This window comes from Parathielavia appendiculata (assembly GCF_033297405.1).
Source record: "Parathielavia appendiculata strain CBS 731.68 unplaced genomic scaffold N657scaffold_6, whole genome shotgun sequence".
NCBI classification, from domain to species: Eukaryota; Fungi; Ascomycota; class Sordariomycetes; order Sordariales; family Chaetomiaceae; genus Parathielavia; species Parathielavia appendiculata.
This window is the reverse complement of record NW_026944225.1, coordinates 1,288,328-1,316,058: the sequence shown is the minus strand read 5'-3', so window position 1 is coordinate 1,316,058 and position 27,731 is coordinate 1,288,328. Positions and strand designations below refer to the sequence as shown.

Genomic DNA, 27,731 nt, shown 5'->3' with positions numbered 1-27,731 from the left:
TCCAGTCGTCGGTTGCCGAACAGGCCAATTACTGCCAGCAATCCTAGGAATTCAGACATGTGGATAGTGGATACGGAGGTACTTGCACCCGTGTGCCTGGCTGGCTCGACTATGAGCAACTGGACACTGCACCCTTCCTGAACATGCCAGGACCCTGTAGCATATACGAACATATATGATCCTCACTGCAGATCGCGGCTACAGCCTTCCCTCAGAATCTTTCTTACAATTTTCGAATCTACCATCAGATCTTAAGTGGGTATGACTGGGGGAGGGCAATCTTGACACTCCCTCTTGAATTGGGACTCTATAGCGGGGTACTTTACATGGACCCTACGAGGGGAAACGCCATCTCCATACTGGGAATACTGAATCTACTAATCTTGTGTGCCCTGCAACTTTGGCTCTCACCTGCAGGACAAGCTAAGCACCTTTGCCGCATGCAAGAGAAGCACCCAATGACGTATGTAACCCTAGGGGTCTCCATGCAACATCACGCACTACGACGCACACAGGCATGCTGATATTGGAGTGCTATCCATGTTGGACGGGATGTGGCCATTGGAACTCGTCCAGACTGGGCTAACGTAACTGTGATTTGGGAATACTGCGTGGTTTGCCTTGCAACGCTGGGAAATGAGTCATGGGGTAGTCGACGCGGCCTCTGGTGTCTACCCTGTGTGATTCGCAGCTGTCAACTCCTTGGCTTAAGTTCCTGCTTGTCAAGCGAGAGATCACGGGGACTTCCAGGTTGACTCCGACAATCCATGGTCTGTAGTTGGGCGGAGCTTCTTTCCCGTCATGGCCAAGCTGACGTGTGTTTCATCTTCAGCCTCATGAGGAGTGAGCATGGTCTGGGCTGCCGATACGAGAACACCAATGGACGTCATAGGTTGACGACAGGCTCAGTCCTCACTGCAGCAACCTGCAGACCTCCGAATTGGACCTTTTTGGAAGTCGTCGGCGGGCTCGTAGGATAGTAACAGCATCAAAGCTGGCCGAGTATGAAAGGGGACTTCTTTTCTGCTCATTTGGTTCTAAAGCCTTTGATATAATCAGGTCAGAATGTAGGTAGAGGTGCAGCAAGTAGACCTCTGCGTGGACTTGGCGGACTTGCCTTGATGCAGTGAATTGCTCGGACTTGAACTCGCTTTCAGAAGATTCAACTTCGAGAGTAAACTAATTCGTAGCATCTGATAGAGTGTATTTCTGAGTCAGGGAATCAGAGTAGGTAACTCTGCGGGTGTTCAATGAACTCAATAACAAAGGTTGCCGCAAACGTTGCGGTTCATGTGACAAAGTGTGAAAGGTTGGACCGACAGACCAGTTCCTACATCTCACAGAAGGCTGAACGCACGGACCGGCAGCCCTTGAACCCTCGCGGCAGAGGATTTTGTTATCGCGATAGCAAACATTCCGTCCACGATCAACTCCATCATCAGCCAGAAGAACTGCTATCGCAAGAACGGGTTTACCTTCTCCAAGTAAATCCCATCCCAACAATCTACTAACACACTGACCTACAATAACATCAACACCATGGATGCCGGGTACGCCCCCTTTCAACGCCAATGCCGCCTCGGCAACACAAAGTTGACAAACCCTCTTCAACAGCCTCACACAAAGCGAGCAGCGCGAGCTCGAGGGCCGCCTGCAGAAGCGCCAAGTCAAAGAGTTCATGAACGTACGTTCCACTTCCCATCCTAGGCTCCTTCCAGCCATCCTCCTTTCTCAACCCCACCACCAAACCACACTACACCGAGCGGCCGGATTACCTATCTACCTTCTTACTCAACCCTACCAAAAACTTACCCGCCCTGCTAACCGCCCTCACACAACACAGGTCTTCGGCAACCTGGTCGACAACTGCTTCAACTCGTGCGTCGACGACTTCACGTCCAGGGCGCTCTCAGGCCGCGAGTCGGGTTGCATCAGCCGGTGCGTGACCAAGTCGATGACGACGCAGAACAGGCTGGGCGAGCGTTTTGCTGAGCTCAACGCCTCCGTTACGGCCGAGATGCAGAAGCGGTGATTCCTCTGCTTTTTGCGCACCTCTCACCTTTTGCTACAACCGTCGTCTATGGAAAGCCATAAGAGATGGGTGGATGGGTGGATGGGTGGATGGTTGGATGGGGGAGGAAGCAAGGAATCTCGACTCTTGACACAATGCCTTGTACATCATATCCCCAGGTCACGGGAACTGTGGAGTGATTGGGCTGTACAATACATACCGTGGGAATTCTTAACGGGACCATTTGGGATAGGGATAGACAGTGTTCTCAAGGCCAGGACTGTCTGGTGTAACAATATCATGGGTTTGATCTGCCCGGGTTTGGGGTTCATGCCAGACCAGATCATAACCATCAGGCATGAAGGACACATTCACGTTCCGAGTCAGAGCGTGAGCGAGTGACAAACAGATCACCCCAGATCCAAACAGATAGCAACAAACAAGATAAGCCTTTACTTCGCAACCACGAAAACATCCTAATACACCCACAAAAACACAATGTCCATCCCTTTACTCCGCCTCCTCAGCCAACACATCCCTCACCCCTTCCAACAACGCCACCGCCTTCTCCTCAAGCCGATTCTCACACCCACTCCCCTCACTCGCCCTCGTCCCCCTCCACTCAACCTCCCGGGCACCCAGCGGCAGCAGCCTCTCCCTCAGCACCTTCCGACTCGCCAGCCAAAACTCGACATTCTCCAGCACCGCGCCCGCGTCCCACCCAGCCACCTCGGGGATATCCCGGCTATTATTCGCCCGCAGCGCGGCCAGCACCCTCGTGAGCAGCGCAAGCGAGTGCACCTCGGACACGGCGACGAGCGCCACAAAGTGCGGCGCCTCGTCCCGGGACGTACGGCTCTGCCCGGGCGCCTCAAGCCGGTCGACCGACGACCGCAACAGGTTGGGAAACTGGTTCAGCACAAAGGCGATCTCGGGCGCGATGGTAGCGCCCAGCGCGCCTAGGACGTTCAAAAGTAAGGGCAGTATGCCCTTGGCCCAGATGGCGTAGCACCGTGCGGCGCCGGCGTTGTCAGTAAAGGGGGAGACGTTGGCGCGGCGCATGAAGCCCGACAGGTTGGCCGACGTCAAATGGCCCAGCAGGCCGTCGCAGGCGAGCTGCTCGGCGAGGGCGGGGAGGGCCGAGAGCTCGACGAGGAGGAGGAGGGCCAGCTCGCCGTAGACGGGGTCGCCCTTGTCGGCGAGGCGGTCGGCCCACGAGAAGAGCGACGTGGCGACCTGCAGGACGTCGTGCGACGACATGATGTTGAGCACTTGCAGCTGGCACTGCTCGATGCCCGGGACGCTGAGGCACGCTTGCAGGACGGCGGTTATCAGGGCGAGGTCCTCGGGCGTGGCGGCTGCGTCGCGCTCGTGCACGAGGGCGGCGAGGGTGCGGAAGGACCGCGCCACGACCCGGTCGAGGATGGTGAGGACCAGCTGGGCGACGGCGGCGGGGCTTTCCGCTGAGGCGATCTTCTGCGACGCGGCATGGGTGGGCAGTTTAGCTCCGCGCAAGATCACAAAGAGGATCTTGAGAAGGGTGCGGAAGTAGGAGATTTGTGCTTCGCTCCATGGGTTTTCGACGCCATTGATGGTGGCGGCAATGAGCGAGAGAAGCTCCGATATGTCCTTGGGCAAAAGGGAGCGGTCCAGTCGCTGCAACAATGTCAGGGCCAGGTTCGCGCGCGAGTGAGCGAGCACCACAAAGATGTTCTCCGGCGGCTGAGCTCGCTGGTTCGACTCCAAGCATTGCTTGGCCACCTGCCACATCTGCCTCGCGACAGCTTGGTTCTTCGGCAGCAGGCAGATACTGAGCTCCAGGAGTAGGTACTCCCAGGCATGGAACAGGGCCTAGTAGAATTAGCGACGGCCTTTCATGGCAGAACTCGGCACAGAACTTACCACTTCAGCCTCCACCAAAGAGAGATTGATGTTGGCCGTCTCCATCTCTCGCTTAAAACCGTTCTGCCGTGACCCAGCCCAGCCAGCATCGTAATTGAGCATGGCCTCGGCGAAATCCAGCGCATAGTAATACTGCGACCCCAGATCTCGCGGCACCAAGAGAGTCCTTTTGAAGTCATCGACCAAACACCCCGGATACCGCTTGGCAAAGTTTCGCGCAAAGTTGGCATGCAGTGACGTGTTATAATCCGACACCTGGACCCCATCACGGAGGAAGTAATCCAGGTCATTCACCACTTCCGTCGCGAATCCCTGCTCCTGGCGCATCTGGCGCAGATGGTACAGCTGCATGGCGAACGTCTCGGCAATGTAGGCCGCTATCCTCGCCTGGTAGCAAGCCTCGGCTGGGTCGACTCTGGACACGACTGCGGGGCTCTTGAGTTCGCGGACATAGAATCGGAGATCCTGCAGGAAGGCCTTGTCTTTCTGCATGGCGAAAATTGTCCATGGCCAGTAGTTTTGCGCTGACGTGAAGAAGTCGAGAACGGCGAGACTCTCTTGGCTCGGGATGTTGTTGATGGAGCGCAACTTTTCCATGGCCGTTGATAGCACGGAGCCAGCGGAGATCTGCGAGATCTTGGCGTCGCCCTTGAGGGCTTCCCGAGGCGTCTTGCCCGTGAGCAGGCAGTTCGCCATCCACTGCTGCCGGTTCCGCAGGATGGTTGAAAAGAACTTCCAGGTGCTCGCCATCTCAGGTATCCTGTCAAATGGCTTATCCAGTTGTGAAGCAATCTGGATGAAGGACCGAGATATCTGCGGGCCCAGGTAGCCTAGTAGCGATGGAGGCTCGCCGCTGCCCTTGCCGGCACTTTCCACAAGCGCACTCAAGAGGGAGATGGCGGGCATCCTGAAGGAGTGCATGAGGGCTGGTAGCCGTGCGACAATGCAGGCAGACTTGAAAAGTTGCGTTTGCATGGTACAGGAGGGTTTCTCCAGGTAGTCAGCGACCCGTAGAAGAGTGGTAGCAAATGCGAGGACCGTTGTCAGCCTCTCCGACACGATCCGGGTGCGCCGCCGGTAGAGAGTTGAGTCAGGGATTTGGAAGGCAGCCAGGAGAGTGGTCAAGAGAGGCTGGAACCGCAGCGAGCTAGACGAACTGGCAAGAAAGCTCTCCAGGATGTATCCAGCCGCGGGTGCGAGGGGCCCCGTCAAGCTCTTGGACCCCTCAGCCGGCCCAACACTATGTGTGTAAGAAACCAAGCTGTGCATGATGCCTACCACGTCCCGGACCAGGACGCTGCGGTCGACCTCAGAGGGGAACCTCCAGGTGGCGGAATTCTCAAAAACGTCGAGAGCAGTCTGCGCCATTGAGAGAGAGACCCGCGAGATGATCTTGTCGGAAGCCCCAAGCCACGGATTCTCTCCCCCCTTGGAGCGGTTATGGAGGCCACTCCCTACCCTCCTCTGCACAGCGCTAGTCATGGCGCTCTCGGCGAGGCTGGAGATCAGCTTCACGGCAGACAAAAGTAGGTCGAACCTCTCGGAAAACATGTCGAGATTAACCGTGATTCTCGATAAGCGCCCAGCGCGGGTGTCGCCATTGATAAGGGCACATCGTGCCATGTATGCCCAGACCCGGCCAGGGCAAATCGGGAGGGCCGCATACAGGAACTGGAGACAAGATGTTAAGGCCGCGATCTTGGGCCCATCCAGATCCGCAAGCTCTTCCTCGACCAAACTGTCCAGGGTGTCGCATATGATGCTGATAATGTCCTTGCCGCGGGGAAGCAAGCGGCTAGCTTCCGTAAGTATCCTTAAGCCGCTATCCGGGTCTGACTTGGAAGACTTCAAGGTCGCGGTTCGCAGAACTGTTGCGACAAGCGATATCCCCTCAACCAGCTCGTCCACCGATAAATACCCCAGCGCGCTGTCGTAGGCGCCAGCCATGAGATTCACTTCGAGACGCTTCCCTAGGAGAGCCAAGGCGGAATGCTCAAAGTCCAGCTTGGCAACCCTCCCCACATCGGTGATGAACCGGCCGAATGTTCCTCGGGGAATTGTGCACCTCTCCTCGGGCGAGAACTGCCTGTTGGATTTTGAGGTCGAGTCAAAGAGATTGATATCTTTGGTCAGACGGAAGGAGTTGGTATTCTCCTCCTCAAATACCAGCTCGTACGACCTGTCCCACCGCGGATCCCAGTTGACAGTCAGACTAGGCGTTTTGAGGAGCATCGAGATGAACAACTCGGAGTTCTCCTTGTCCGAAGCCAAGGCAGCTGACAAGATGCGGCAGATGGAAGAGAAGGGGAGGAATTCGTAGGGGAAGCGACTCTGTGACTGCGAGGTGTATTGAAGGTTGAGGGTGTCGTCCTTTATCATGCGAATGTAAATATCGAGAGCCGCTTTGTTGGCTGGCGGCTCAGGAGAGATGTCCCAGAACTGGCTGCCGCCTGAGAGGACGGATAGGAGACACGAGACCGGTTCCGACTGGTACCCCACGTAATGGGAACTCCGTTTCAGAAGATCTTGGAAAGCCAAGCGGGCGCGGGCACCCAATACCGGCCGAAATGCGGCTATCTGGCCGCTTCCCAGGCATACCGCCATCTCCGCCATCAGGTCGTAAACCTGGCCTCGAGCAGTGGCCACCCTGGCCATGGTTTCCGCTGGTTCAATGCTTCGTTCCAGCTGCTGGGAAGCAAGGAAGACATCGTAAGGAGATGCCTCAATCGAGACGATACTCCCGGCCGAGTTCCTCCGCTGGCGGCCGGAGGGCTCATACTCGAGCTCAAAGCCGGCCTGCGCCCGCTGGTTTTGTATGAGATCGCGCCGCTCGGCTCGCTCTTGGTACCCGAGGTGCATGTGGTGCAAAATGAGAGACCAGGCAAAAACAATTGGCATTGTCGTAATCAAGCCGGCATTGGTGGCGGCAAAGACGGTGGTGTGGATCTGGGTCAGGGCGTCTGACGATGCGAGATATGGCTGCTCGGTCTCCACAAGGTCGACGTCCTGGTCTAAGTATAAGAGCGTCCGGTCAATGTTGAGCAGCTTCAGGGAGATGGAGGTAACGAGACTGCGGAGGGGTAAGATGAGCTCGGCAATGAGGTCATGGCCTCCAACAACCGGCTCAAAGAACTCGCAGGCGTCCATCAGGGCAAACCACTGGGTTACGATTTCGGGCGCTGCGAACATGGAGGATCTCAGATCCAATATTTGAAAAGCCAGCGACATGGCGTGAATAGCCTCGGTCAGCGCTGTCCTAATCCAGTCGACCTCGAACTGGTCATCCAGCATCCCCCTGTCGAGTGATTCCGGGGCCGCCTGGGTCCGGTTGAAACAGTCCTCCAAGGTACCGAGATATGTCGGCGCCAGAGCGTAAAGCCTGGACGTTTCAGGCTTCGCCGAGCTCTCATCAAAACCAAAGGCCTCCTTCAGGACGGAGCCGCGCAAAGGGTCCAGTTCGGAGCCGGTGCCTGACGAGGGGGAGTGCAGGAGAAAGGCGAGCAGCGCATCCGCGGCGGCCAGGAAAGATCGCCGCTCGGAGAGGTAGGTGGCAAGAAGGCGCTGGCGGCGCTTGGTGTCGCTCTCGAAGTTGGCCCACGTGGACTCGGCATCGACAGCTGTTGTGACGCTCAGCAGAGCGAGGATGGCCGTAGCCTGCGCATCCCCCACCCCGGCCGCTTCCTGAATGTTGGCGACATCCTGTGTGGATAGCGGTCCGGTGAGGTGGCTGTGGGCGCGTGACTGGTATTCAACGAGCACAATGCGGAGAGCGGCGACCTCGTTAATGTTTGCGTTTTTGCTTAGCCATCGTGCGTCGTCCTTGACGGTGTCGAGGTCGTATGGGTCGTTTGGCGACTGTACGACATTGATAGCGCCGCTCTTGGTCTCGAAGTCCAGCTTGGATTGGTTCGTGGGCGGCGCAAATGTCCTGGTGGGTTTCCTAAGCAGCTGATGGACGTAGCCGTCTCGGAGGAAGGCCGACACGGCGGTGCTAGTGAGGCGGTCGCATGACACGTCCTCGAGGGCTGAAGCAACAAGGCGCCATGAGCTATGACGGAGAGCAGATAGTGTCAGACCAAATCAAGCTCGGGGAGACCCCGTCCAGCACCGGCGCAACTCACAGAATTATTTTCTTGCCGTTTAGACACTCCTCCAGGGGAGGAAAATATGTTCTATCGGTCAACGTAGCCATTGGGCAATGGTCTCCATCCGAGCCGGAGTTGACCAATTCTGAAACCGTTTTCCAATGCGACAACCTGTGGCACCGCCCAGGCAATGGAAGCGAGCGTGGTGTGCAGATGGAATGTCGATGTTGATGCTGAGCCGGGGCTTAACCTGGCACTTTCACTGCACCGACGCGCTCTCTGACGCGGGTCCCCAGAATCCCAAATGGAAGCTCTCTGCCAGGCGGTTGCACAGGCGGTCGGACCAGTCCGCTTTTTTCTCAGGGCAGCTTGGGACCCGTTTGGCTGGCTTATCGATAGTTAAGAGCTGCAGCTTCCCATACCTGCATTGTCTGAATAGCAGCTGGAGATCTGGTCCCTTCGCCACAAACAGCTGCCCCTGGATGTTAGGATGTGCAAAGCCCCACGATGCGATGCCCCTCACTCTTTGTTTTATCCAGTCTTCCAACAACTGCGAGAACAGCTTCCAATGATATGCAACCTGTGTTAGGTATTTTTACCTTACTAACGAAACACGGTTCGACGGCGAATCAATACCCGAAATTGCGTTCATAAGACGGCCTTCTTACATACTACCTCTAGGGTCTCACAAACGGACGTGACTCACGAGTTGATTTGAACGACCAGCGGGAATCAGGGCTCGTTTTGATTTTCTGTAATCCGTACAGAGACACCGATATTTTTGTTTGGCATTCCAGATTCGAAGTTGTCTCTGAGCCTGCACCGGACATCTCAACCTTGCACTCCGAATTCGGTCGGAGACGAATCCATCACCACCATGCCGGCCGCTTTGGATATCATCGACCACTCACCACATCATCCCGATCCGTCGCCCCTGGTCCCGACGGCCTCCAACCTCATCCTGATCGACAACTATGACTCGTTCACCTGGAATGTGTACCAATACCTGGTGCTCGAGGGTGCCAATGTGACGGTATTCCGAAACGACAAGATCACGCTCGAGGAGCTCATCGCCAAGAAGCCGACTCAATTGGTTGTCAGCCCAGGGCCGGGCCACCCAGGCACAGATTCGGGCATCAGCCGTGACGCCATCAAGCACTTCGCCGGAAAGATCCCAATTTTCGGCGTGTGCATGGGTCAGTAAGTGAATAACCCCTTGATCCTAGGTGACTGCCGAGCCACCTTAGAGTACTGACATGATCAACTTAAGGCAATGCATTTTCGATGTGTATGGCGGCGATGTGAGTTTCGCTGGTGAGATTCTGCACGGCAAGACATCACCCCTGGCACATGACTCCAAGGGTGTCTATGCTGGCCTGGCCCAGGGCTTGCCCGTCACCCGCTATCACTCCCTCGCCGGAACTCATGTCACGCTGCCCGAGTGTTTGGAGGTGACCTCCTGGATCGCCAACGAAGATGGCTCCAAGGGCGTCATCATGGGTGTCCGTCACAAGGAGTACACCATTGAGGGCGTACAATTCCACCCGGAGAGCATCCTATCGGCCGAGGGGCGCCTCATGCTCAGGAATTTCCTGCACATGCAGGGCGGCACCTGGGCCGAGAATGAGCGCCTGCAGAAAGCTGCCGAGACCAACCAGGACGCCGCCACTGTGCCGAATGGCGTCGCAAAGACAGCACCGGCACCAAAGAACAACATTCTCCAGACGATCTATGCCCACCGAAAAGCCGCCGTCGACGCCCAGAAGCAGATCCCCTCGCAGAGACCTTCTGACCTGCAGGCCGCCTACAACTTGAACCTCGCCCCGCCCCAGATTTCGCTCGTCGATCGCCTGCGCCAATCACCATTTGATGTTGCTCTGCTGGCCGAGATCAAGCGAGGGTCACCATCAAAAGGCGTCTTTGCCCTTGACATCGACGCCCCCAGCCAGGCCCGCAAGTACGCGCTCGCCGGCGCCAGCGTCATCTCAGTCCTGACTGAGCCTGAGTGGTTCAAGGGAAGCATCGAGGACCTGCGCGCCGTTCGCCAAGTTCTCAACGGCATGCCCAATCGGCCCGCCGTGCTTCGAAAGGAATTCATCTTTGAGGAGTACCAGATCCTCGAGGCAAGGCTTGCCGGCGCCGACACTGTCCTGCTGATTGTGAAGATGCTGGAGGTTGATGTATTGGAACGGCTCTACAGGTACTCGCTCTCGCTCGGCATGGAGCCGCTGGTGGAGGTTCAAAACGCCGAGGAAATGGCTACGGCTATCAAGCTAGGCTCCAAGGTGATCGGCGTCAACAACCGCAACCTGGAGAATTTTGAGGTCGACCTCGGCACAACGGGCCGTCTCCGGAGTATGGTACCCAAGGACACCTTTCTGTGCGCTCTCAGCGGCATCAACTCGCACCAAGACGTTCTCGAAAGCAAGCGCGACGGCGTCAACGGCATCCTCGTTGGCGAGGCTATCATGCGGGCGCCAGACGCATCCAAATTCATCAGGGAACTCTGCGCGGGGCCCGAGGCGCCAGCACCCAAATCAGAGACCAAGCCGCTACTAGTCAAAATCTGCGGGACGCGAAGCCCCGAGGCCGCCGCGCAAGCCATCAGTGCTGGCGCCGATCTCGTGGGCATGATCCTCGTCCCGGGCACGAAGCGCTGCGTCTCGCACGAGACGGCCCTGGCCATCTCGGAGGCAGTCCACAGCAGCCGCAGCCGCAGACAGGCCGCCAGCTCCCTTGGCTCGGACCCAATCAACGTTTCCAAGACAGCAACGGACTTCTTCACACTCTCGGGCGAAGTACTGCGGAAACAGGGACCCCTCCTCGTCGGCGTCTTTATGAACCAGCCCCTGGACGACGTCCTCGAGAAGCAGCGCCTGTACGGCCTCGACGTAATCCAGCTGCACGGCGACGAGCCGCTCGAGTGGGCTAGCCTCATCCCGGTGCCCGTCATTCGCAAGTTCAAGCCTGGGCAGATCGGGCTCGGCGTGCGCGGGTACCATGCCGTTCCGCTGTTGGACTCGGGGGCGGGGTCAGGGGCGCTGCTCGATGTGGAGGCTGCCAGGGCCGCATTGGAGAGGGATCCGCATTTGTCGGTACTTCTGGCGGGTGGGTTGGATCCGGGCAATGTTGCCGCGTCGGTGGCGGCTCTGGGGCCGCTTGCCGAGAGGGTGCTGGGCGTGGATGTGAGCAGTGGCGTTGAGGTGGATGGGCAACAGAGTTTGGAGAAGATTAGGGGGTTTGTAAAGGCTGCTAAGGCGATTCGGTAGTTGTCCGTGGAGTTGATAGGGAGAACAGCTTTGGCATATTGACTTCACTGACGTGCTGTGAAAAAGCAGGGTGCCTGAACGTGGTTTTTCTTCGGCTGGAGCTGGCATCGGCCATAGTTTCTCGGGAGAAGAGGTGTCATCATGTTGCTCTTGGAAACGCTGACATCCTCCTTCAGCCCCTGTGGACGACGCATGATCTCGTCAATTCACCCGAATGATAGTCTAACCCCCCTCCCCCCCCGACTCTTGCACAGAGTTAGGCATGGAGTGAGTCGGCAGCCAGGCAAGACCGGCATTTCCTATTCCTGCCAACCCTCTCGCCAAACGTTCCCTTGAAGCACCGACCGTCCAGGCTAAGAAGACAGACTTCGCAGCTTTGATTCCGACCTACCCTATTAGGTTGGAAGGGGTTTTACACGTCCTCCCTTCAGTACCCAACTCATGAGTACCCAACTCATCCGACCTGCCATTTCCCTTTTACTTCCTCGGTTGATCTTCCTGATCAGGCTGCCTTCTGGCATCAGCACCCAGACGATTTGTTTCCTAACCTTCCTTCCCACCAGAGCATATCCTGGAGTTACAAATTCCTCCCAGCTTCCGTAGCTCTAAAACAATTCCACCAACGATCTTCGTGTTTTTCTGGAACTTCCCGTCTTGTTATCTCCCATCTCACTGACACACACGCTCTCATAACCTCTGGTTCTCCTTCCACACGCTCTCTTTCCTCCTCCTCTCCGTCCTTTTGCTCTCCTCTCCTCTCCTCTTTTCTTCCAACCCAAGGCTTTCCTTCTTCTTTCTGCTCTCTCACACCCATCAGCTCAATCGGCGAGTTACACTCCATACGCACCAGCAGGATGGCAAGAATGGCCAAACACAAGAAGCTGGCCCCCGAAGAGAAGACAATCTTCCGCGGCCTGACCATCGCCAGGGCAGGCGACCTCAACGCAAAGAAAGGCCGCCGCAAGCAGTGGAGCGACGCCAGCATTGCCCAGTGGGTCGTGCTGCACGGAAGTAAATTCGTGGGGGAGAAGTTAGATGGGGACGTGACGCACCCGGTCTGGTCGAAGGAGGAGTTTCGGCGGATGCTGCCTTTGGGGAAACGCCTCAGGACATGCAAGTTCGTCAAGCTCGACTGGCTGGAGGACTCGATCCATGAGAAGAAGCGGCTTCCCGAGGCGAAGGACTCGCACGTGGAGGCTCTCAAGAGGGAGCACGAGCGCGAGCGGGTGGCTCTGATGGTGATCAAGGGCCAGGAGAAGGCGGAGAAGGAGGTTGATACGAGTAAGTGCTCTCCCTGCTCAGACGCGAGTTAATGAGCTAACTGACTAGGGCAGATTTCTACCGTGTTTACCGGGACCATACCTACTTTCCTTACGAGGTGAAGCTGAAGAGGACGGTCTGGGTTGCCAAGGAGGGCGTATTTCAGGAGGAGAAATTCACTCTTTCGGTGAGTATGGGGTGCGGGTTTGTTATTTTGCATAGGACTGGTTCATCCCAAGTTACCCCTTTTCTCGTTTCGGCACGCAGTCAATCTTTTTACCACATGTCCCGATTCAACGCCCTTTTTATGTCACCCCTTTTCAGATGACACCTCGTGCCACTGGGTCACTTACATCTACACAAGTCTTCTTTACACAACCCCTAACTGGCTGACCACCCCAGCTATACGGATCCTATAACGACGAACCGCACCTCTACTGGTTCGTGGCCAAGTTCTCCAAGAAGAAAGGCGACTCGCAGCCAAGTTTCCACCGACCGGGCGGCTCGCCAGGCGTCTTTGCCCGCGAGTTTACCCACTTCAAGTACTTCTTCCAGACTGAGACGGCATCCCGTAGGCGCAGCGTCTCGTCCAGGCAGGGACGGCCGGAAAGGACAAGCTTCGGTACCAACCGCCGCTGAGTCTGTTTCTGGAAGGGATCGGAATCCAGCGGAATAAGCTAATGCGTACACAGAGGGGTGGCAAGCCAGTCGGCCGGGCCCCGGCCCAGTACATACCGGCCGAGATTGCCGTCATTGACACGGCAGATGCGACGACCGCGGACCCGACCGGCACTGCTCAGCCAGTTATACCGCCTGCTATGGTGGCAGACACCCACAACGGCCACGGCGAAGACACACTCTCCAAGATTGCAGCCGTGGCCGCAAAGATCTCAGACGCGTCGAGCCCAGCCGACCAACTCATGACCCCAGCTTCGTCGCCGCGAGCCGACCTCAGCATCACGGTTGCCTCCTTTTTGCCGCAGGAACGGGATGAGAAGCATGGCGATTCCGCAACGCCGTTAGTGGACACACCTCACTCCAGCTAGCCGACTCTCGGCGCCATGGCTTGCATGATGGATCTCACGGCTTAGAGGCGGTCAAAATCTCGTCTCGAATCGCTCACAGTTGGGATGTGAAAGGAAAAGCCCGAGGATGTGCCGCTGAGGTTTGTGCCGGTTCCCCCCCGTGTTGGGGGGGGGGGGGCGGCCGGCGGAGAAGTCGCTGGAAATGCAACCAGCTGTCAGCAACGGGTTTTGTAGATGACAGACGCATTGGCGGGAGACGCACCGTTGATTTCTGGAAGTCACTGATTTCATCTCATCATCAGCATCAGTATAGCTAGCAAGGCAGATAGATAGGGACAGGACCCTCAGAAATACCACACGCTGCTTTCAATCGCTACGCACCCCTCCCACCCCCCCTTCCCTTTAAGTTGTTTACTCGCTCGTCCCGAATAGCAGCTCACCTCCTTCCCATTGCTCATCCATCCACCCAACCACTCACTCCTCTCCGATACTCAAAATAAACAACCAGAGGCAGAGTATCAAAATCTCAACTTCGGCCCCACCCCAACCAACAAGACCAACCCTACCATCAACCCATACACAATGACATACAACCTCAACCTGCCCCAGAACCCCTCCCCCTCGGTCATGCGCTGCAGCATGCCCATCCGCCGCGTCACGCCCTCCATGGCCTCGCCCGTCTTGCTCATGCCCCGTCCCGCCCGCTCAACGACTTCCCTGTCCTCCTCGAGCGCGGCACTGAAGGCTTGCGACGAGGCCTTGAGCTCGGAGGCGAGGCGGAGGATGGAGTCCGACAGGGCGTCTTGTTCGGCGCGCTGGTGGTCTAGGATGGCTTCTTCTGTTGTGGGGATTGCTGTTGTTGTTGATATTTTTTGGGAGGGGTGGTTTACGAAGAGGGAGGAGCTGGTTGTTGCTGTTGTTGATGCTGCTGCTGCTGGTGGTGTTGTTTTTAGTTCGGTGTGACGGTGGCGGAGGGTTTGGGAGGTTGTTGCTGGGGGTGGTGGTGTGGTTGAGGGGATGGAGGAGGATTCGGGTTGGGGTGTGGTGCGTTGTCGCTGTGCGGGTTGCGGCGGAGGGGGTGATGGTGGTTCTAGCGGGGCTGGGGTCTGAGCCGATGGCTCGTCTGGTTCCTCTGGCTGCATGTCGCTCGACTTCGTCGAGTCCAAGCTCTCGCTCGGCGTGACGACGATGTCGGCTAGGATGTCCTCCCCGTCCGAAGTGTCCTCTTCGTCGGCGGCATTACCGTTGTTCCCAACCGCGGCAAGCTCGGCCAGATCGCTGAGCCGCTCCGATAACTGGTCCAGAAGCTCCCGCTTCCGCACCAGATCGGCCTGGGCTTCCTGTCGGCGGACGAGGATCTTGACGGACAGGGCTTCCTGCTCGAGCTTGGTGAGGAGCGACCGTGCGTAGTTGATGTTCTGACTCAATTTAGCACGAGTCAGAAATTCTGGTTTGCAATAGACAGTAAAAGTTAAGTTGCTTACTGCTTGGGCCTTTTCCCTCTCAAACTCGCTCTCCTTCAGGCGTGCCTCGCGCTCGGCGTCGGCATGCAGAATGGTGCGCTGCAGGCGGTTCAGCAGCATGGTCAGGTCCGTCAGGGGATCGGCCCGTCGCGGCATTGGCGTCGCCGCTACGCCATATATCAGTCGAGCCATTATCGCTGTATGGATGCCGAAGTTGTTGAGCCGGCAATGCTATGTCGTTGAATGTCTGGGTTTCGTCTTGATTGCTCTTTGCTGCAATGGACAATTAACATGTGGCACGGCCCTCTCTCACATGGTCTGACTGACATCACTCTGGTAGGTACGACTAACCAACCCTAACCCCTGCATATGTCAGGTTACCATCCGACCACCGCTATCCTGCTGAAGACACTGCTGGGTTTTAAGACGTGAAGAGGAAGGTCTAAAAAGCCGTTACCAATACTTAAAGACATCAATATGCACCAATGGTGGCATTATCTCCAAGGATTCATCCCATGTTGTCTCAGGTCACGCCAGGGTTAGGGCTGTATTACAAGATAAGTTCCCGTCTGGTGTTTGATAACGACTCGGACCTCTAAAGTGTTCCAACAACCCGTCTCAGCCGTTGCCTCTCAATCTCTAAATAGCCGTCAGCCACCTCGCCTTTGCATCTCAAATCAGACATGTGTGGCATCAGTTCCCAGAACTGTGAAACATGAGGCCCGTGTTGTTTCGGGCGCTAAGAAGCCCTCGCTGCGTCGATCTGCGGTCGAAAAGACTGATTTCAAGAAGTGCTCCGTCAATTCGAAGCTTACAGCCAAGCTCCTGCCGCAGCTCAAGCTTAAGCTCAAACCCACTACTCGATGGGGGCGTCTCGGCCGGGATAGCACAACACCGACACTTCTCTGCACCGGCAACCCAACAGAATGAGAAAGTTGACGCGGAAGACGACCACGGCAGAAAATGGTCGACTCCTTTGGCCAAGAAACTGGCTGCGGCCATCGAAGTGTGTTTTCTACTACTACTCCCCTTGAAGACTTAGCTGCGAGATGCTAATAGTTGCTAGATCACCGGCCCCGTGCCCCTGGCCAGCTACATGCGTATGTGTCTGACCGCTGACATCGGCGGTTACTACACGGGCGCCATCGAGGAGGGCCGTGACCAGTTCGGGCTCAAGGGCGATTTCGTGACGTCGCCCGAGATTTCTCAAGTCTTTGGTGAGCTCTGCGGCATCTGGTTCGTGGCCGAGTGGATGGCCCAGGGCCGCCAGAGCAAGGGCGTCGAGTTGATCGAGGTCGGGCCCGGCCGCGGCACTCTGATGGACGATATGCTGCGAGTGAGTACACTCCTGTATTGCTATGTTGACCTCGGCTGGCAACCACATTTGCTGACTTGGGTCAGACCATCCGGAGATTTCCCGCCATGGCAAACAGCATCGACGCCATCTACATGGTCGAGGCTAGTCCGGAACTCCGAGTAGCCCAGAAAAACCTCCTCTGCGGCGAGGACGCCCCCATGACCGAATCCAAGGTCGGCTACCACAGCGTGTGCAAGTACAACGCGCTGCCCATTGTATGGACCGAGACAATCAAGTCAATTCCTATCGGCAAGTCCAACCTTGTTTTTGCCTCCCCTTATCCCCCTTCACCTGCTAACACGTCCCAGCCGCCGAGAAGATGCCCTTCATCATGGCCCACGAGTTCTTTGACGCCCTCCCCATCCACGCCTTCCAGCTCGTCTCGGTCCCAGCCACCCAGACCACCTCGCCCTCGCCAACCGACACCTCCTCCCCATCCACCAAAACCTCTCACCCAACCCTCCAATGGCGCGAGCTTCTCGTCTCTCCCACACCGCCCAACTCAACCCACGCCACCCTGAACACGCCCCCTTCCCAATCCCGCGACACCCCACCCCCCGACTTCCAACTAACCCTCTCCCAACAACCGACCCGCCACTCCCTCTACCTACCCGAATCCTCCCCGCGCTACCGCGCGCTAAAAACCAATGTCGGCTCCGGTGCCCTCGTCGAAATCTGCCCCGACGCAGCCCTCTACGCATCCGACTTTGCGTCCCGCATCGGCGGCTCCCCGCAGCACCCCAAACCGCGCCCCTCGGGCGCGGCACTGATCCTCGACTACGGCCCCGGCGACGGCTCCGTCCCGACCAACTCTTTGCGCGGCATTCGCCGGCACCGCCGCGTGAGCCCCTTTGCCGAGCCCGGCCTGACCGATCTGTCTGCCGACGTGGATTTCGCGGCGCTCGCCGAGGCGGCCACGCGCGCGAGCGACGGAATCGAGGTGCACGGCCCTGTCGCGCAGGCGGACTTCTTGGAGGTCATGGGGATACGGGAGAGGGTGGATATGTTGGCTAGGGCTATGATGGATGATGGTGAGCTACGGGCGGGGGATGATGAGGAGGAGGGGAAGAGGAAAAAGGTGGAGGATGTGAGAAAGGCTTCCGCCAGATTGGTGGATAGGGGACCCGGGGGGATGGGCAAGGTGTACAAGGCGCTGGCCATCTTGCCCGAGAATGAGGGGCGTAGAAGGCCGGTTGGGTTTGGGGGGGATGTTGCTGCTTAGGACTGGCCCGTATGCTCAATTGGTGGAAGTTTTGAGGTTGGCCCGGCTTGGTTCGGTGATTGCATTGTACAATCACGATATGTGCCACCCCGCGACGTAGACTTTTGGCATGCCCAAGGACGATATTGTCGGGTGAAACTGATCCAATGTGCGGCAAGACAGACACCGCGAATGAACCGTCTAACCCAGCCATAAGAGTTATGTATGCTTATTAATAGCCCCAAAATACCAAGTAGCACGATGCAATGAATACCACCAAACAAGCAACCTATCCCAACCCAACGCCATCCGCCCCTATGGTACAACCCCAGATGAGCACCCCGTGCGAGTGTTAGATGCACTGACCTGTTTTAAACCCACTAGTGATCTTCTGCAAGAAAACCCTAGCTACACACTCCTCTATTTCCTCCCCCTTACAAGCCCCGACTCCTCCCCACTCTCATCATCCGAAAACTTGTCCCCGTCCTCGCCCACGGCAAAGATCGTCTCGCCGTCCAGCGACTCCCGCGGCTGCGGCGGCCGCTGCGAAGAAACTTGCTGCGCTGGCTGTCGCTGTTGCGATTGTTGTTGCCTACTCTCCGCACCAGTCTGAGCAGCAGCAGCACTACTACCACCCGCCCCCCGCGACGACGAAGCACCATTCCCGGTCGTCTTCTTAGCGCTCCCCACCCTAGCCTCCTCATCATCTTCGTCATCCGACTCGTCCGGGTTGCCAATATCAAGGTTGGCAATCTCAAACGTCCCGTCATCCTCCTGCGCAATCTCGTCGCTCATGGCAAAGCGCCGGTTATTCGCCGTGGGGCGCCAGACGTACGCGATGAAGGCGACATCGGAAAAGTAGACGAGGTTGAGCCAGCCGTCGAGCACGAACCAGCGCGTCTTCCAGTGGAAGGGGACATAGTCCGGGTCGCGGGCCGAGGCGAAAGAGAAGGAATTAAAGAAGAAGAAGGCAAAAATGACGATAATCGACAGCAGGATGCACCACCACAGCTTGCGGTACATGGCCTCCTTGGCGTGCTGCTTGCGCTCGCGGAGGTCCTTGAGTGTGAAGTTGAGCGAGTTGAGGGTCCAGACATAAAAGGTCGTCAACGTGCCGGCCAGGGGGAGCACGATGAGCAGGACAAAGGGCCCCGCCGTGTCCGGGTTGACGACCAGGCTGGTGATGGCGTAAACGATGCCAAAGACGAAGTGGGCGATGGCGAGCCACCGGACATAGATCATGGTGCGCCCCAGTGTCGGCTTGACCACGCCGTAGCCCATGCAGACGATCAGGAGGAGGAAGAAGGAGAACGAATTGCGGGCGGCGTTGAGCACGGCCACGACAACGAGCAGCACCTGGGATCCAATGTTGGACCCGTGCCTGTTGAGGTAGTCTAGGACGGTCAGTGCTGCTGGCCACCAAGGGGGGAGATGGACAAGAGACATACCATAGAAACCCCAAGTCATCAGCATTTCAATCACGAGGAAAATGAGGATAGCTGTGATGTAGTTTTGCACGGCCACTGCGGACAGTTAGCGGCGGGACTCCGCGGGGCGGGACGGATCACCCACAGATGTCGGTCCGATGCTGGAAGTAGAGGAAGCCCCAGAACCTGCGATGGTCAGCCCCTATTTGTATTCAGTGCATTGGTCGTACGTACACCAGCACCAGCGCATAGGCAATCGTTATTCCCCCATAAAACGGGAGCTTCGGGATCTGGGTGGCAGGGAGCTCGCCGTAGGCGTTGCGGAACTCGACGATGGCCTCGAAGGTCTCGGCCGTGAACCGCTCGGTGACGACGCAAAAGTAGCCCGTCTTAGGGATGGGGTACTTGATCGGGGTCGAGTCTCTCAGGTGGATGGCCTTGGTCAAGATGACGTTTCTCGACTGTGCGGTGGCGTTGGGCGAGACCATGAACTCGCCAATGTCGGTCTTGTTGCACATTCCGGCGTCGACATAGTCCTGATTGCATATATGGGCTCTTTCCGGGTCGTCCGGGATTACGTCGAGAAAGTCCTGGTCCATCCAGTCGAAGATGAGCAGGCTGACGACGGGGTCGTCGCCCTTGTCCTTGCCGACGTCGGTGAACTTGACGTGGATGAAGGGGTCGACGGGCCCGCCCCACGAGCTCTTGCTATACATGCCTGCCTATTGTCAGACGCAGGAGGAACCGTTAGACGGTATGACGGGCGTGACAAACCGGCGCATCGTTGATCCTCGTTCGGATCCTGTTGCCCCTGTTAGCAAGTCGCCTCCAGGAGGAAAGAGAGAGGTGATGCTGACTAGCTTGATTTCCAATGCCGCTGCTCTGCATACCGACAGCAGCAGTGCGAGTAATAAGCACGCCGAGCGCCTCATGGTCGGTTGTGCGTTGAGGTCTCAACCTCTGCTTCGTTCTCGAGTGTAGGTGCTTCTGCTTTCGAAATTCGTTGGAGCGACGTGTCCGGAATTACAAAGACGTGATATTCAAATCCGGCATGGGCCCGCTTTCCAAAGGTCCTCCCGTCGTATTGCTGGTGCTTCGGTTGTCGAACCGAACTGTGGTCGATATGAGAATCCACGAGCCTTTCCCTTTGATTTTCCAGGGCAGGTTGTCTGTCGGATATGCTGGACCGAGCAGTGCTGCTCCGCAAGCTTCAAGAGCACTGAAGGACCCACACTTTAGGGATGGTGAACGGACACTCCCTGTTAGCCGCGAGCCGCGATGCAGGCGCGGAAATGGAAGGACAGGGATCTACCGTGCCGATAAGATACTGAGCTCAATGCCGTCAATTGTTTTTGGTTGAAAGTATTCTTGACTCTCTTTTCCAGACCAGAACATCAACTCTGCAAACCCCATTGCCGTCGTAGCCATGGGCAAGGGCACGGACAAGCTATACATCACCCATTCCGAGTGGTCGTCCTCAGATGCCTACAGCGCCAGTGTCGGCGCGAATGCCGGTGCGCGAGCCCAGCGTGGCGGCGCAGCACATGCCAGCTTCAAGCGTTTGCCCTTCAACTTCTGCGCCGCCAGCCTCCAACCCTTCAAGAACCCCGTCTGCACGCCAGACGGCACCATATTCGATGTCGAGGTCATCAGCTCCTGGTTGGAGAAACACAACACTAACCCGGTCACCGGCGAACCACTCGCCGCTAAGGACTTGATCCGCCTCAACTTCTCGCGCAACGCCGACGCCGCCGACACCAAGGATGTCAGTGGCGCGCCAACCGACGGCAAGGGCGACTTCATCGACCCTGTCACGTTCAAGGTTCTCACCGACAACACGCACATCGTAGCCATTCGCCACGGCACCTACGCCAACGTCTTCGCCTGGGAGACAGTCGAGCGCATGAACATCAAAGCCAAGATGTGGCGGGACCTGGTCGACGACGTCGAGTTTGGGCGCAAGGACATCATCACCCTCCAAGACCCACAGAACGCAGCCAGCCGCGACCTCAGCCAGTTCAAGTACCTCCAGGAAGGGCAGGACGTGATTCCGACCAAGGAGCAGGAAGAGCAGCGCCAGCAGGGCGGCATCAACATCAACGCCCTCGGCCGCATCGGCGACAAAGTCCTGCGCGCCAAAGAAGCCGTCGAGCGCGCCCGCCAAGCCCGCCAATCCGGCGGCGACATCAACCGCACCACCAAGGCTCTCGTCTCGTCCTCCAAACCCTCCTCTACCTCCACCGCCCGCACCCCCTCCATGCTCGAAAAAAAACTCGCCCCCAACGCTGCCGCCTACACCACGGGCCTCGCAGCCGCCTCGTTCACCTCCACAGGCCTAACCCCATCCACCTCGGGCGAACGCGCCCTCCTCTCGGACGAGGAATGGATGCTGCACCCCAAACGCATCAAACACAAAGGCTTCGCTCGCCTCGACACCAATCTCGGCTCTTTGACGCTCGAACTGCACACAGACACAGCTCCCAAAGCCGTCTGGAACTTCCTGCGGCTCGCCCAAAAGGGCTACTACCGCTCCGTACCCTTCCATCGCTCCATCCGCAACTTCATGATCCAGGGCGGCGACCCCTCCGGCACCGGCCGCGGCGGGCAATCCATCTGGTCGCGCCCCTTCGCCGACGAGCTTGAGGGTCCCCACACGCACGACACGCGCGGCGTACTGAGCATGGCCAACAAGGGCAAAAACACCAACTCCTCTCAGTTCTTCATCACCTACCGGCCCGCCAAGCACCTCGACAGGAAGCACACCGTCTTCGGCCGGGTGGTCGAGGGCGCCGATACCACCCTCACGAAAATGGAGGCGGTGCCCGTCGAGGAGGGGACCAACAGGCCGCTGGAGGAAATTGTGATTCGCGACGTGGTGGTGCTGATTGATCCGTTTGAGGAGTTCCTGAAGGAGAAGAGGACCAGGGAGGAAGAGGACAAGGCCAGGGAGGAGAGGAAGAGGCGGATGGGAGGGGACGAGGACGATCGGACGACATGGACGGGCAAGAGGATACGAGCCGACGGGGTGATAGTGGAGGATGAGAAGGCGCGGGCCGTGGGGAAGTATTTGAAGAAGGAGGCGGTTGTTGCGCAGGGTGTCGATGCAGGGGGTGGTGGGGGTGGTGAGGCAGTGGAGACGTGGGAGGAGCCGGTCAAGAAGAAAGTGAAGATGGGAGGCGGGTTTGGGAATTTCGATTCGTGGTGACATACTACTACCTCGGCTGTATGCAGAGGTTGAAGTGGGTATGATGGCGGGTTTGAGCATTGCATTGCACGGCGTTGGTTGGGAAAAGAGAGAATAGGAGTTGGGTTCAGAATTGGATTTGATCGGCTGCAAACTTGCAGCAGCGGGTATATACGATATCTCCAAAAATATATATGTACGACATCCCGAAAAAAGAGGTACTCGCTATGCAAACCCACCCTTTGGTATCACTGCCCTCCCTTACATTTTTCGTCCATCTCCCAGGACTGATTGATCTTTTCCGTCTCGACATCAGGAAAAAGTCCCGACTTGTCCGCCTCATACCCAAGCCATGTCAAACTCAAGCTTCACCTCCGGCACTGTCATGGGGTGTAACAAGCCCAAGCCATAGTCATGGGCCATCGCAGGCATCTCCTGGTGCTGTCCGGCGCCCTTCAACTGCATATCTAACCAGCTGGCCCCGGCCCCAGCCTCAGCCCCGGACTCCTCCGGTTCCTCCAAGACTCCCCCGCTGCCGACCATCTCATGCTCCTCCAGCAACCTCGCGACGGCATCCGCCTGCCGGATTCCCGTCTCCATGTACAGCGTCCGCAGCCGCTCCACCACGTACGCGCGCATGTCGGCCGTGCACGCCGTCGACATGCCCACGACAAAGAGCGGCCAGACGACGCTCCGCGTTGCCGAGACCAGTAGCATGTACCGCTCGGCCTCGTCCTCGCCGGCGTCGCACGCCTTGGTGACGTCGAGGATGGTCAGGCCAGACGAGTGGTGATGGTGGTGGTGGAGGGGGGGTTGACCGCCGCGCGGCGGCTCAGCGGTGACCGACAACGGGCTGTAGACGGCGCTCGCCGAGTCGGAGGACCGGGAGGAGGGCGACGTCGGCGGCGACGGGGTCTCGCGGATCTCGACGGTCGAGATGGGCGCCGAGTCGCCGTCGGCGCTGCCGATGCTGCCGTCAGTCGGGTTCATGAGCCCCAGCTGCTGCGGCACGCTGGCGACGATGTCGCGGACCATGTGCTTGAGTTTCCGGCGGGCCTTGCGGTACTCTTCGAGATAGCGGGCCGAATCGAGGATGGGACAGAAGCTGGCGAGGTCTTGGGAGATCTTGCACAGGACGGTTTCGAGAAGGAGGATGCGAGTGGTGAGGATGTGATTCCAGACGTTGGCGTGGTGGTGCGAGGCGTACAGATGGCAGATGCCGCCAAACACGGCCGGGTGGTACATTTTCACTTCGAAGGCGCGATGCTTCCAGGAAGGCGGAAGCTGGTTAGTCAGGTTCTCCAATTGCTGGTCAATGGCAAGCAGCCTGTCCACGATGGTTTCAGGATCCGACAGGAATCCGCTGTGGATCTCGGAGCGCACCTGCAGCACCTGGAACAGGAGCGGCATGAATCGTCTACTGGGGTTTTCGGCTTCCGCCGATTGGCACATTTGGTGCCAGAGCTCGATCAGGGAATCCGGCATGGGTTCGTTTCGTTGAACGCAGCTGATGATGACCCTTTGGCACAGCATTGAGAACATCCTCCGCCCCGCTCGTGTCTTGAACTGAGCAGGCCCCCGCATCACCGCAAGCGCCTCGGCCCCCTTCACATGTTCTTGAAACGTCTCGACGGTCATAGTTCGTTGTGTGTTTTCTGCCATCATCTCGAACACGCCCAGGATGAGGATGGACAGCATCGTGCTGTCCTTGACGGCTTCGGCTGGGTCCTGTAATGCGTGGTTAATCAGCCGTAGTGCCGTGCCGTACGATTTCCTCGCAGCGTCCATCAGGCATGGTGACTGCGACGTGCTCGCCAACCCCATGAGGCCGACAGCAGTCATGCTGGCCAGAACGCCGTCGATTTGGGCATTTGCGGCCGAGGATGAAGGCTTCCATACGTCTGGTAGGAAGTCAAACCGCTGATGGGAAGGCATCTCTTCGGCTGTGACATATCGTGAGAAGAAGTAGGCGAAGCCGTCCTCTTGACAGGTCGGCGCGAGACTATAGAGCTGAGCCATCGGTGGTGTCATTGGCCAGTTTCCTGACTCGGGCGACATTAATGTGTCGTCGGGCTGCTCGCTGTCACGGCTTGCTGAATCCATCGAGAGTGGTGTAGGCGGGACGATCACGGACAGCGGCCGCGACCGAGGTTCTGGTGTGACTGATAGCCGGCCTTCTGAGTCGGATGGGGTGGCTGGCCGTGAGATGCCAAGGTTGTTAGCCTTCTTACGAGCCCTCGCCTTGGCCTTTTTGATGACATGAGAGCTCTCATCGCGGAACATGAGGTCCACGAGGTTTCGGTAGCCGGGACATTTTTGCTGTCTCTTCTCGCATTGGCCACATCCCGGTTCCCTCTGGTCGCACTTGGAGGTTGTCAGCTGGCTGTTACACGATGACAGAATCCCCCCCCCCCCGACACCGCGAGGCAGGTAGATCAATGGCATGAAAAAAGGAACGACTCACGCGAATCTTGCGCTCCCGGCAGTTGGAACACCCCTTGCTTGGCTTCCCGCAATACACCATCGTTAGCGTATTCAAGGCGCGGAGTTGCCAAACGCGGTATGAAGCCCGGTGAAGACGACGCGTCCGGCGGCGCAGCCAATCCCTTCCGTGACTACCGCCGAGAGAGCCTCACGGATCGTCCCGCAGCGGGCAATTGTCGCGGGGTGCTAGCCAGGCACGGATCTCAGCCGATCCCGTCGGTGGCGGCGGCAGGCAGAACCGGGGTGGATCTCCGGGCTGGTGTTGAGGCTTATTCGAGCACTTGGCAATGCTTGTGTGTGGTCGGCCGCGTAACGATTGCTCAGATTTCCTGATGAATCGCGTTCCTTCTGCTTCGAGATGTGCTCAAAGAATGCCTAGAGGAGAGCCCGTGGGAGAGCCTGGCCGAGCGCCGAGTTCTTAAGTTTCCGGTGTGCTGCGCAATCTCCAGGCGCGGTGCATGTCAACGGGAACGCCCTGCACCGTCTCCTGAGTCGATTCCTCGGCTGGTAGGGCTCACAGGGTCCTGGGATCGTGAGTCGTGGCCAGGGCTCGATCGGGCCGCCAAGCAGGCCCCCGCCTACCGACAGGGTGAAATATCGGGACACAGCCCCTGAATCTGGGCCACAGCCTTCCGTTATGCGGATACCTGTGGCTATTCGATCTGAGTTGGCGGCTGTGGCGGTCATGGTGAAGGAAACCGAGTGGCATCGGAATGGGTGTTGTCGCAGGAACTTTGTGCCATGGGCAAGTACTGGGCTATCCATGAGCCACGCATGGCGGGGAGACTAACAGGGGTATTTCCTCTTTGGGATACCTGTGCGAAGGCTTTCTCGACGCGCTAGGGAGATGGCACTGTCTTGGCGAGGCTCCCAGCGCTCATGGCTCCAGAAAGCTTAAATGACCCCCGCGCTGCCATTCGTCGGGTGGATCGATTCACGCGATGGCGGCGCATCTGGCCACGCAGCTTGTCTGTTTGGTAGGCGATGGTAGCATAGTCGTGCAGTTGTGAGACTTCGTTCCAGAAGCCTTCTGGGTGTACGTGGCTGCTCACTTCACGTTGGGACTTCTCAGCCACTGGCTTGCAAGGTGGTGGGCTGTATCTGCGACGCTGTGACTCTTGTATCTTCCATGTCAGAAGTCCACGTCCAGTCTCCGTCCGCTGGCCCAACGTGAGCAATGGCGATGAAGGATCGAATACTAAGACACAATGACCTGCCTGTCACGGTTGACCGACTTCTCCAGTTTGGAACGATCGATGATCCAGATCGTCCACCTGGTCAAGGTTGGAGCGTTTCCGGGTGGGGTCTGGGAGCAATCAGAGCCGTTGTCGGTCTGGGCGTGTCAAACACGAACAGTTTCTCGTGAAGCCCCCTGGTCTGGCATTCTTCCGGTGTCCCTGTTGCACGTTTGAAATTCACTCATCAGATCCTTCCAATGTTTGGGCTCGAGGCACACACAGCCCTACACTAATCTCGAATAGGGCTGGCGTAACCGAAGGGTGCATGGACGATATCTGCAGCACGGGCCACAATATTGGACTGGGGAAATTGTAGCACGAGGAAATCCAAGCCAATCATGATCAAGACATCGTGCCGCAAGAGCTTGAGGATGTGAGCATGCGTGTTCCATTGCGCAGAAGGCGGCAACATGCGTGGCATCGACACGTGTACTGTGTACGACCCCGTTACCACTAGCCCGCTATCTGTAGTTAGCTGTGGCTGGAGCACGGGAAGAGGTCTCTATGGCGTCGACTAACTCGACAAATAAAAAACCGGAAACCATTATCAGATTGCAGCAGGCGATGCGGGCCGCAGGACCATTGGCAATGCGACTCTGTCCTTGAACCCAAACGCCAATAGCTCCGTGCTCCGTTCTCGACCGAGCAATGTGGCTATACCACCGTCATGTGGACAAGGACTGGCGGTGAGGAACCACCAGTTTGTGCATTTCATGTAACGTAGCAAATGATCCGGCTAACAGAATCTCGGACCGATCTTGGCATGCCGTCAGGAACATGAGATCTTTCATGCAGATGGCTGATGGGAGACGTTTGTCAGCGGTCTGGAATAAATTTATCAGCCGGCTCGATTCCGGAGCATGGCATCCTTGTCGCCCACAGCATCGGGTCACGAATTGATGAAGCCGATGAAATCCTGCGCAACAGTTCGCCATCGGTCCGACTGTGCAGCGCTTTTCGTCGGGGCTTCCAGATCGCCGCACCGACCGGCGGCCCCTCCTCCATCGGTCCTTGGCAACCGGTCGGTGCGGCGAGCTCGGCCCTTGGCGGGCGGTGTGGCGCTGTCGATGCGCCGACGAGTACGGATAGGCAACAGTACCTACACGTACTCCGTATCATCAATATCACCGGTGAGATCAGAGCCGATGAACTTCAGGGGATTGACAACAACCTCCTGTACATAGGAACAGGACAATAAGCTTAAACAGAAGTGGAACTCGTGGTGGAAATCTCGTTCAGCCTTCTTCTGCAACAGCGCCTCGTTCAGCCCTACAAGGCCATGGGGCATGGTCAAGCCCGGAACTTCCAGAACCGCCACTTCGGCAGCCCCAGATGTCAGCAATCAGGCTAGGCACAAACCGAGGCTAGCTATTGGGTAGCGGGCCTCGAGCTCAGAGCATGCTTCTTCGAAGGCCTCATGCTACATGCCGGCTAATGTTACTCCTGTTCCCACGCCGTCGGTTCAGGCTTACCCGGCAGTTACAGGGCCCGGCATGTCAAGGCGCCGCACCGCAGAGACGGTAGCCAGTGAGAACCTGCTTGGTGGGGGAGTAAGCGACGGGATAATGGTGGACGTGCTCTTGTGCAACTCGAGTTGCTATCTTGGTCTACGGGTCGTCAGGGAAGCGGTCAGGGACGGTTAGCCGCAGCACCTCTGGCCGAACAAGACAAATAGCCCCGATATTTTACTTCGGCATGAGCTCTGTCCGAGTAGCCTCAGTGATTTATAGAGTTGCATGTTGTTCTGGCTCCCTCCGTGCACCTCGACTACACTGCTCCGAATTGTCAGCAGCTATTGACTAGCATAGTAACTCGCCTGCGCGTC

At 57.7% G+C, this 27,731-nt stretch overlaps 9 protein-coding genes across 9 annotated transcripts; 5 read left to right on the top strand and 4 right to left on the bottom strand.

Moving 5' to 3' along the window:
* Positions 1–1,442: 1,442 nt before the first annotated feature.
* On the top strand, positions 1,443–2,486 carry N657DRAFT_645528 (uncharacterized protein). The gene is made up of 3 exons (XM_062792964.1): positions 1,443–1,550; positions 1,615–1,684; positions 1,844–2,486. Exons 1-3 carry the CDS (start codon positions 1,540–1,542, stop codon positions 2,030–2,032), a joined length of 270 nt encoding a protein of 89 aa, XP_062647693.1. The 5' UTR covers positions 1,443–1,539; the 3' UTR covers positions 2,033–2,486.
* On the bottom strand, positions 2,468–8,340 carry N657DRAFT_433917 (uncharacterized protein). Its single transcript, XM_062787350.1, has 3 exons — positions 8,035–8,340; positions 3,914–7,961; positions 2,468–3,862 (listed from the first exon to the last, which is right to left on the bottom strand). The coding sequence occupies exons 1-3, from the start codon at positions 8,103–8,105 to the stop codon at positions 2,522–2,524; spliced, it is 5,460 nt and encodes a 1,819-aa protein (XP_062647692.1). The 5' UTR covers positions 8,106–8,340; the 3' UTR covers positions 2,468–2,521.
* A 182-nt stretch (positions 8,341–8,522) lies between these two features.
* On the top strand, positions 8,523–11,550 carry N657DRAFT_664021 (uncharacterized protein). The gene is made up of 2 exons (XM_062795215.1): positions 8,523–9,198; positions 9,269–11,550. The coding sequence occupies exons 1-2, from the start codon at positions 8,876–8,878 to the stop codon at positions 11,265–11,267; spliced, it is 2,322 nt and encodes a 773-aa protein (XP_062647691.1). The 5' UTR covers positions 8,523–8,875; the 3' UTR covers positions 11,268–11,550.
* Positions 11,551–11,673: 123 nt separating this feature from the next.
* Positions 11,674–13,573, top strand: N657DRAFT_690567 (uncharacterized protein; the record flags this gene model as incomplete). Its single annotated transcript, XM_062797056.1, has 4 exons — positions 11,674–12,548; positions 12,602–12,714; positions 12,930–13,098; positions 13,182–13,573. Exons 1-4 carry the CDS (start codon positions 12,122–12,124, stop codon positions 13,571–13,573), a joined length of 1,101 nt encoding a protein of 366 aa, XP_062647690.1. The 5' UTR covers positions 11,674–12,121.
* A 374-nt stretch (positions 13,574–13,947) lies between these two features.
* Positions 13,948–15,289, bottom strand: N657DRAFT_664020 (uncharacterized protein). The gene is made up of 2 exons (XM_062795214.1): positions 15,037–15,289; positions 13,948–14,970 (listed from the first exon to the last, which is right to left on the bottom strand). The coding sequence occupies exons 1-2, from the start codon at positions 15,205–15,207 to the stop codon at positions 14,071–14,073; spliced, it is 1,071 nt and encodes a 356-aa protein (XP_062647689.1). The 5' UTR covers positions 15,208–15,289; the 3' UTR covers positions 13,948–14,070.
* An 822-nt stretch (positions 15,290–16,111) lies between these two features.
* N657DRAFT_656230 (DUF185-domain-containing protein) lies at positions 16,112–17,594 on the top strand (the record flags this gene model as incomplete). Its single annotated transcript, XM_062794678.1, has 3 exons — positions 16,112–16,351; positions 16,417–16,621; positions 16,681–17,594. 3 exons carry the CDS (start codon positions 16,112–16,114, stop codon positions 17,592–17,594), a joined length of 1,359 nt encoding a protein of 452 aa, XP_062647688.1.
* Positions 17,595–17,993: 399 nt separating this feature from the next.
* N657DRAFT_681029 (uncharacterized protein) lies at positions 17,994–19,932 on the bottom strand (the record flags this gene model as incomplete). The annotated part of the gene is made up of 6 exons (XM_062796343.1): positions 17,994–18,967; positions 19,022–19,096; positions 19,146–19,186; positions 19,235–19,718; positions 19,775–19,802; positions 19,891–19,932. 6 exons carry the CDS (start codon positions 19,930–19,932, stop codon positions 17,994–17,996), a joined length of 1,644 nt encoding a protein of 547 aa, XP_062647687.1.
* A 432-nt stretch (positions 19,933–20,364) lies between these two features.
* Positions 20,365–22,389, top strand: N657DRAFT_645520 (cyclophilin-like protein). Its single transcript, XM_062792963.1, has one exon. It carries the CDS (start codon positions 20,427–20,429, stop codon positions 22,203–22,205), a length of 1,779 nt encoding a protein of 592 aa, XP_062647686.1. The 5' UTR covers positions 20,365–20,426; the 3' UTR covers positions 22,206–22,389.
* A 134-nt stretch (positions 22,390–22,523) lies between these two features.
* N657DRAFT_573304 (uncharacterized protein) lies at positions 22,524–24,708 on the bottom strand (the record flags this gene model as incomplete). Its single annotated transcript, XM_062788961.1, has 2 exons — positions 22,524–24,548; positions 24,649–24,708. 2 exons carry the CDS (start codon positions 24,706–24,708, stop codon positions 22,524–22,526), a joined length of 2,085 nt encoding a protein of 694 aa, XP_062647685.1.
* Positions 24,709–27,731: the final 3,023 nt, after the last annotated feature.